Source organism: Phycodurus eques, chromosome 1 (genome assembly GCF_024500275.1).
Source record: "Phycodurus eques isolate BA_2022a chromosome 1, UOR_Pequ_1.1, whole genome shotgun sequence".
NCBI lineage: Eukaryota > Metazoa > Chordata > Actinopteri > Syngnathiformes > Syngnathidae > Phycodurus > Phycodurus eques.
Genome location: NC_084525.1, coordinates 18147696 through 18156723, shown reverse-complemented (window position 1 = coordinate 18156723; position 9028 = coordinate 18147696). Strand labels below are relative to the sequence as shown.

Sequence of the window (9028 nt, the reverse complement as noted above, 5' to 3'; positions counted from 1 at the left end):
TGGCAACAATTGTTTTGAAATTAGAGCAAATTTGGACGGCAACAAATGTTGATTCTTCCACCTGCATGAATGCGGACTATATTTTTGCCCCCCGCCCACTCGACGATTCTTCTTGAGAATGTGAGACAGGGAAAAATGTCCCAGATGGATTTATAGCAGAACAAAGGTCATGAAATATGAATTGAAGCTGCGAGCAACTGGGGAACTTGGTGTGTGTTCTTACAGTCACACAAACACTTCAGTAGTGTCAGTGACATTACAAAAAAGGCAGCAAGTGGACTGCTTTAACCTTTGGCCCTGCTTTCATCCAGCCTCCCGAGGCCCCCCGACAGCTCAAGCACCACATGTACTGTATGTCATCATTATAATTATATTTTCTTTATTTCCAACTTTTTACAAATCCTGCAATTTTACAGCCACACATATGCACATGTAGAAACTAAATTCAAGTGATTATTGTCTCCCAGCTCCTACAGTTGTCAGCAAAAGGAAAAACAAACAACAAAAAAAGATGCCAAAACAAATCGAGGAGGATCTCTTGCTTTGCGAGAGATTCCCGGGAGACAGTCTGTGAACGAGGCATGCCCACACCAAACTACAAATAGAAACCAAAAAAAAAAAAAAGTTCAATTAATGAGGGGAAAAAACAAAGCACACACAGAAATGACAAATGAATAAAACACATTGTTAAATAAACCTGACACATTCTAATCAGTGAGTTTGAGCTTTGACATTGTTTGTTAAAATGCTTAATAACGGAAGCCAATGATGTCCTGTATGAACTGTTTCGTATAAAGCTGAACCAGTCATAATTGAGAAATGTCACACACACAAGCAAACTATGATGTTATTTGTATCCGTCTTTTTATTATTCACTTTTTTCCTTCGCATGGTTTTCTTTTTAAAATTTCCTCAGAGCGTTTTGTTCATTTTTTTTTTTTTTTTTTACAGAGGAAAATACTGTACAACCTCTTTTTTTCTTCTCAAAACAATATCTGGAGGAAAATCATCTACACACATCATTATTCCCTATATGTTGGATATTTATTTCCAATGCCAAGCTCAGGAGATCATTTATAACCAGTGTGTCCACTCCTCAGTCGTACATATTTGCTCAATATAAACCAGAGTGACAGTTTCATAATTTAGCACTACAATAAGAGCATCGCCATGAAGTTTAAAACTTAAAATCACAGTCCATATTAGTGTTTCTAGCAAGCATGCCATGTATATGGCACACCCATTTTCGTTACCAAAGTTTCCCATCAATAAAGCAAAATAAAAACCAAAATAGCTTGTTTTTTTTTAAATAAATCACAAAACATTTTTTGTTACACTAACAACTATTTGTGCATTAAAGCAAAGTGAACTAAAACAACATCATTTTAAAGCAAATTCCCTGTAAAAAGAGCTATATCATATATATATATAATTGTTTTTGAATCCCCAGATGGTTAAAATGAAACTAAAAAGTGCAATAACACCCTAAAAATGATCATTTTTGGAAGTTCACATAAATATTAAATAAAAACGATTACAACCGGAGCTCGACCGTTGCAGTCATGAAAGCGAGCTGGGGGAGAAAATAAAAAGAAACGTAACGCCATTTGAGGCAGTTTTCGGTCTGTACATTTTTCCAACATTAAATACACTACCTGATGCTCCGCCCTCCCTCCCACGCTACATCTAATCAACTCTTGATCCCCCCCCCCCCCGCCCCTCCCCACCTGCCAACACACCCTTTCATGAAATCAGCTTACAGATTGATATGCTTCTCACTGACATCAACAAAACAACATCGTAATGCAAATGGTAACAAAAATAAACACGAGTCATCCACCGCCACTGTATTTGCGTCACGGTCAGCTAGTATAAAAGTGCACTATCCACACACAGAGTCTATTTCCTCCACCAAAGATGGTCTCTGTATCATGGGTGGGTGGGTGTTGGAAGATGAATAACACAGGCTGCTTATTTGGTGCCTTTTCTAGCAGAATGTCAACGCGAGTGAGGCTGAGCTTGGCGGCTTCCTGGACCAACCAGATGGGTCGTTTCCACACGCCTCCTCCGAGTCCAACGTCTTAGAGAGAGTGAGAGAATTGTGACCCCCCTCCCTCCCTTGGTGTCTCACAATAATAATAATTATATGTAATACAGGAAAAAAATCTAACCATTGAACACATCCTGTTCCTTCTTAGTGATTCACTTCCCTTTTTTTGTTTTTAAAATGTGTGCTCGGCCTCGCAGTTCATGTGGTGTGGGCCCGCAAAGTTCCTTTTCTATCATCGCACACTTACACAGATTGTTATATAGAGAGTTTTGTTGTTTTTTTCCACACAAAAATGTGAAAAATAAAAATAGAAATAAATTAAAATCAAACATGCACGCACACAAAGACTGATGTGTAGTGAAACACTTTACATTGCCGCTCCCGCATGTATTCCGTGTATCTCCATTCATATTTTTTAATGCATAATTGAATTAATAATGTTGGTCATCTTGTAAACATCATCATAAATCATATTTGGGCCGTCATCTGTTTCCTCTATTCTCCTCGCTGTTGTTGTGTCTTGTTGTCATGTGAAGTCTCACATAAACATGATGAATGAGGCCTCTTTCATTGTTGCTTGTTCATCGTACATTGGGTCGCTCTACCCAAGTTTTTCTTCACGGGTCGCCATCTTGTTTTTCCAGTTGGGAAATGTCAGTGTGGTTGACGGAAGCATTAAAACTCTCCCTGTTGTCCTTCTCCTCTTCGGGCTCTGCCGCTGAATCATCATTTGAGTCAGTGTTGAGCGCTTCCTCCGCATCAGTCGTCGTCATCCTCCTCTTCTTCGTCTTCTTCGTCCTCAGCCCGTGCCTCCTCCTCGGGCGACAGGTCATCCTCCGCCTCCCCGGATGTTCCGGTGGTGTCGTCCTGAGCTGCCAGCATGCGCAGCGGCGCATTGTGGCCGGGTGTGTGTCGTGCCGCCTCCTGGTGGAGCTTCGTGCTCAGGTCCAGAGAGTCGTTGAGACCCAGACCGGTGGCGTTCTTGAGGAAGAACAGGGAGCTGCTGGTGTCTGCGCCCAGGTTGAGGGAGCCGTCCAGGCTGATGGAGGACGGCGGGTACGAGTGGTTGTACTCTAACCCGCCGCTTGTGCTCGAGTAGAGCATGCAGTGGGTGCCGCTGTTGCTGACGGGACGGGTCAGTCCACGGGATGCATTCAGAGCTACGGAGGCTTGAGGTGCCGCGGAGGAGGCCAGGTGGTGCATCGCTTCCGGTTTGGGCGACACGGATGGCAGCTCGCCCCGTTCCTGCTTCTCGTGCTTGCGCTTGTGGGAGTCCATCTGGGACATCCCCACCACTGTGTGCTTACATTCAGGAAAGGTGCAGTGGAAGTGGGAGCACTTGAGCTTGTACTTGCAGTCTGGAACCTCGCAGTCGACGCTGGAGCTGAACTGACAGAAGCCAGCGGCGCTGATCACGTCCTGCTTGCCATGGTGCTTGCGGTGGGCCGTCACCTTGGTGCTGTCGGTGCAGCGGAAGCCGCAGCGCAGGCAGTGGAAGTGGGTGCTGTTGCCCGAGAACTGGCAATCGAGGAAGTTGCAGCTCAGCGTGGACTTGAACCTCTTGAAGTCGTCCAGGACCAGGTTGTCCACGCGGTCGTGGTGCTGGGCGTGCTTGTACATGTGGGTGCGGCCGCAGAACTTGTAGCCACAGTTCTCACGGGTGCAGTGGTAGTGGGTCACCTTCAGGGAGAACTGGCAGCCAGAGTCCTTGCAGTTCTCGTACAGGTCGTAGCGCCGGAAGCCCTCCAGCATCATCCCCTCGTCCAACATCTTGCGCGAGGACGCGGTCTTACGGCGCTTGCCGAACGGGGACATGTCCTCGATGATCCAGAAGCGCTTCTTTGCACCGGCGGCGGTGGGGATGGAGATGGTGTTTCCTGGAGGAAAACAAAGAGAGGATGCACATTAAAGAATAATCAGTTGCTTTTCAAAGTGAAAGCCACAAACTTCATAATCGCATTGTGAGATCTTCCTGGTTGAAACGTTAATGTCCGACCTTACTCAGCCAGAAGTGGTTCACAGCTGAGTAAGCACCGAGAGCCACAAATTCTTACTCCTAATTCCCATAATGATACAAAGAGGGAGTAGAGTGATGGATTGACTTTGGAACATGACACTTTTACAGGGTGTCTCCTGCCTCCGAACAGAGACGGAGCTGTGGGTCTCAACCGGCCCTCTCATCTGCGTGTTATTTTATGTGAGGGCACCCACCTTCTGCAACACCCTGCGGTCACCACTAATGATGTGATCCCCGTTCTGCGAGATGGGAAACAGTGGGCCTCGATAAAACTTGAGCCGTGATTAAAATAACTGGCTGGTTAATGAAAGATCAGATGAGGACTGTTTTTTTTTGGGAGGACTGTTCTTTTCATGCATGCTGGAAACCCCACATTACTGTCTTCTTCCCACAAATCTCTATAGCAAGCTTAGTGGACACAATGAAAATGTTGCACAGGACTCAACAGTAAGTGACGGCTGCAGTGTTGGTTTGCTTCGGGGGTAAGTACCTGCAGCGTCCTGCACTATAGGGACGTCATTTTTAACCGGCGACGGAGTGGCAATGATGGGGCTGTAAGCTGGTGTGTTGGTTGGCATGACAACACTCAGAGTGGCTCCCAGAGAGGCGCTGAGCAGAGAGTATGATAGACAGGATGGAGAGAGGAGGTATGGGAGCGAGGGCAGGGGTGGTCGGAGGAGAGCGGGAGACAGGGACGTAGCCTGGGCCGGCAGGCCAGCTTGAGGAACGGAAGGAGGAGGTGGAAGTGGCGGTGGTGGAAGAGGAGCAGGAGGAGGGGAGGAAGGAGGAGCATTTTGGCTAGTGTCAGCAGGGGTGGTGGGGCAGCCTTGTCCTGGAGAGACAGGTTGACCAAAGAGGGTGAAGGGCGGGCAGGAGGAAGAGGGGTTTGGGGCGCACGTACGCACGCACACACCACACACACACACACACACGCGCAAACAGGGACGGGAAGTGAAAAGGGAAGATAAAGATAAGAGAATGACACAAAATGAGGCCCATTCAAGACAAGTAAGCACCAGCCAGAAAAACAATGATGATAGAGGTGGCACCACATGGAGAAATGTGAAATCACAAGCAGGTACATACTTTTAGGAAATAAACATGATTCACCTGACTAAAAATGTTAAGGTACACATAAAGCCACACTATAAACATGAAACATTCATTACAATAAGTCCCAACAGAGAAGATGTAAATATGTTGAAGACTTGTTTTAGACAGTTCAGTCTCGCCACTAAAGGAGTCAAACTCTGGAATTTGCTTCCCAGCAAGTTGAGCTGGAGACTGATAAAGAGACTGTACCGTAAAAAAAGGCTTAAGTCTTCATAGAGTCACATGAAGACTTAGATGTTTAATATTGGAACTCTTTACCATGACACTGCTTTGAAAAATGGATGAATAGAATTTTCTGTATCTTATCTACCTTCTTGAATTCTATCTCCAGTACGTTCTTAAAAAGCCTCCTGTGGACAAGTGTTGAGAATTACACTTAAGGTTGGTTTGTCCAATGTTTTAGCGATGTCCCTATCAAAGGAACGACTAAATAAAAAATGTCCAAGCAGACCGAAGCAGATTTGATCCATAAGTCTCAGTGAAAGAATACAGAAGATTACATGATTACATACAGCACATCTGGACTGTACTCCTAAATGAGGACCTACATGATTTCATGATGATGAGTGACGCATGACATTGCGAGTCTCCACCTGTCAGACACGTGGAGGCCCCTCCCGTGTGCGCTTGTGTGAAGAACTCACCTGCTGGGGAGCCGTCATTGGCCACAGGGGTGCTGGTGCAGCTGCGGTCTTGATTGGAGGACTCGGAGGAGATGCCCAAGGGGCTGCCACCGCCTCCCATGTAGTCGACGTAATCGTCAGCCTCCTCGATGTTGGCGGAGGAGTAGCTGGAATTGATATCCGAGTGGGCCGCCATGGCCCCCGACACCATGCTGGAGCGATGATGCATGTCATCCGTCCTCTGGCCGAGTGGCATCACCTGCAACGACGCAAAAACATACAGTACATGGAAGATGAAACTGAATGGCTTTTAATTGATGCAGGATTTGCCTTTTGGCGCGTAATGAAATGCAAGGCATTTTTGGAACCTTATTCTTGTGTTTTTACTATGAGGGCTTTTGGGGGGGGGAAAGGACAGAAACCAGAAAATGCACTGGGAGTCCATAGAGGTTAAGAACGTAACACAATGAGAATATTTTCCTCCAAACAACATTTTGAACGTCACAGATTGCTTTGTGTTGCATGTTGAACCATTTCAAACACAGGTTACACTTCGGTAATGCATTTTTTATGTATTATTATTATTTATGTACTTTTTAAAAAATATTTCATTTACGTTTTTTTATATTGGTCTCTTTCATTTCAATGTATCAAGTATATGTTTTGTATATTAGTTTCTGATATTTATGCTTGCTTTTTTAATTCCATTTTGATCTGTAGATTTTGTATTTTCTTGATCTCATGTATTTATTGGTATGTTGTTATATGTATGTAGAGTATATAATTTATGTTGCTGTTTCATATTTACTACAAAACAATCACATTGTCAAAATGGGACTCATAATAAGTGCACTGTGGGCACTGTATTTAGGATGAAAAAATGAGTTAATTTATGCAAATTCTAAACAGAAGAAGGAAGTGCAGTCAATGCTTTTTAATGTGTGTGGAAGACACCTGGCATCTGCTTGTACTTCACAGTCTTTTGTGTAAATACCCTTTGGAGAATGCCATGCATCTTATGTCACACGATGAGTCCGTACCTGGGATGGGACGCGATCAAAGTTCTTCCCCAGCATCCGCCTCATGTGTTTGCGTGCATGTGAGGTCATCTGGTGCTTGAGCAGGAAGGAGAACTGGCAGCCCTCGCGGATGCAGTGAAAGTGGCTGTTGACTTGGTTATACTTACAACCTGGGAAAACATACAAAAACTTGTAAACTCGTACCGCTTTCCCCCAAACATTGAATATTGTCAGCGCGACCGGAGTTATTATGATTAGATCACACAAAGTGCAATATTTTTTGATTTTTTTTTATTTCATGATGTAGCTATGGCAAAACAGAAAGTGCACGTCGGAGGACTATTTGATCATTGGGGTGTCACACTGAGCAAGTCAGGACTTCTGTGCACTAAACCTGTGGAGCTCTTTTATTACACTGACATGGTTTATTCAATTAGGAATTTACATAAATAAATCCTCCTTTTCTGTGGGCCAATAAATGCACCCCAGCGAGCCAAAGTAAATACACAATTATTGGCATTTTAAATTCATTTTTCGAAGTGTCTCAATTTCATTTGCTCTTTTGTTCGCTTTTCTGAAACAGCTTCTGCCCTTTCCTCGTGTTTTTAAACTGGAATTGCTAATGTCAAATTAAATGAATGTTCCGTTTTTGTGTCACTTAATCAAATACTCTTATATGAAGGCAGGCAGAAATAATTGAGTAACATGCTGGGCAGGTGCTAGCATGTCAGTAACCATGACACCCTGGTTTAAGAGCACCATACGTGTGTGTCATCAAATTGCTCTCTCTCTCACACACACACAAGGCATGTTTTAAACCTTTAAACCAAGCCAAGTTAAGCAAATAACAGTAACCCTTGTCACACGGCGTGCCTTTTGTCACACACAAACCAGGTAACATCATCTGCGGTGTTCAGTTTAATGTCGCTGCCATGGATACTGGCAAGCCATCAATTCTTTATGACTGGAGTGTTAGCCATGTTAATCCTCTCTGTTGGCCCCCCCCCCACCCCACCCCCCCACGCCTCCGCTCAAACAATACACTTGGCAGATCCGGCTGGGGACAAAAAACAGCTGTTTCGGGGCTGTTTTTGTTTTCTTTGTCTAAGCGTTGTGAAAGGCTTGTGTAACTGCCTGAAAAAACAACAACAACAAAAAACCCAGATCACGTTTAATTCATTTGTGTGCAGTGGCAGCGGCGGCTATGAGGCGCAGCTTCCCAGCGCAAACAGGCTAAACCAGACAAGCCGGTTAATTAACTAACACAAATCTAATTGCTCATTTCTGACAGGGGCAAAAAGGAAGAGGAAAACAAAGCTGGATACTCACTGATGTTATGGCTGCTACAGTAAGACTACCTTGGGGACCTGAGGTGTCATTGCGAGTTATAAAAAATAAATAAATCAAAGAAATGAACACCCCCCCCCCCGCCCCCCCCCCTCTCTCATTGCAACACTGCACTCTCTCTTTTGAGTGTATACCAAGAATGTATCTACATCTCCAGGCATGATAACAAAAGCTTGATGGTCAAAGTCAGTGAACAAGAGGTTGTCGTTTTTCCACTTCAAATTAGTATAGAGGGAAACTGAGAAAACTACGCCGCATAGAACGCATGAGTGGGAACAAGACACGGTAAAAGACAAGAACAATGGAGGAGAATGAGGGCCTTCAGCATTTGTGGGTTGTTCTCCTTTTAGTAGGAAGATAAATTCTATTTGAGAGGAGACTGAGGGCAGCAAGAAAACAGATGGCTGCAGCAAAGTGGAGACTGTGCAGCCAATGCCCAGTCTTGTACAAATACTTTGTTACTGTATTTTGGTTGAATTTTCACATATCTGTACTTTATTCCATTATTTATATTCCTCGCAACTTTCACTTTTACTTCATTATTTTCCCCCTAACCATCTTTGTTACTTGTTTCTGTACTACAAAATAAAATCTGTACTACAATTTCTGTACTACAAAATAAAATCTGAAGAAAATGTTCAATGATGGAAGGCCTGAACCGCTGAGCACAAAGCGGAAAATAGTCCTGCCTGTACTGATGTGGTGGAAATACAGTTCAGGAGAGGTCATGAAAATGAGACACAGGTAATCAGGAAGTCTTTATATGAGTGTGTGTGTGTGTGTGTGTGTGTGCCTCTGTCGCTCCCTTCGGCTTGAGGCCAGCAGACGCCAGCGTCACATGATGACCAGGGTAACTTAT

General features: G+C 44.4%; 1 protein-coding gene across 1 annotated transcript in view; it reads right to left on the bottom strand.

Annotated features, from left to right (window-relative positions):
- Positions 1 to 362: 362 nt before the first annotated feature.
- The window catches only part of casz1 (castor zinc finger 1), a 56943-nt gene continuing 48277 nt past the window's right edge, over positions 363 to 9028 (bottom strand). Inside the window, 5 exon segments of the mRNA XM_061681481.1 lie at positions 363 to 2814; positions 2816 to 3927; positions 4558 to 4899; positions 5825 to 6062; positions 6844 to 6992. Coding sequence (XP_061537465.1) covers positions 2668 to 2814; positions 2816 to 3927; positions 4558 to 4899; positions 5825 to 6062; positions 6844 to 6992 — 1988 coding nt within the window. The 3' untranslated portion in view covers positions 363 to 2667.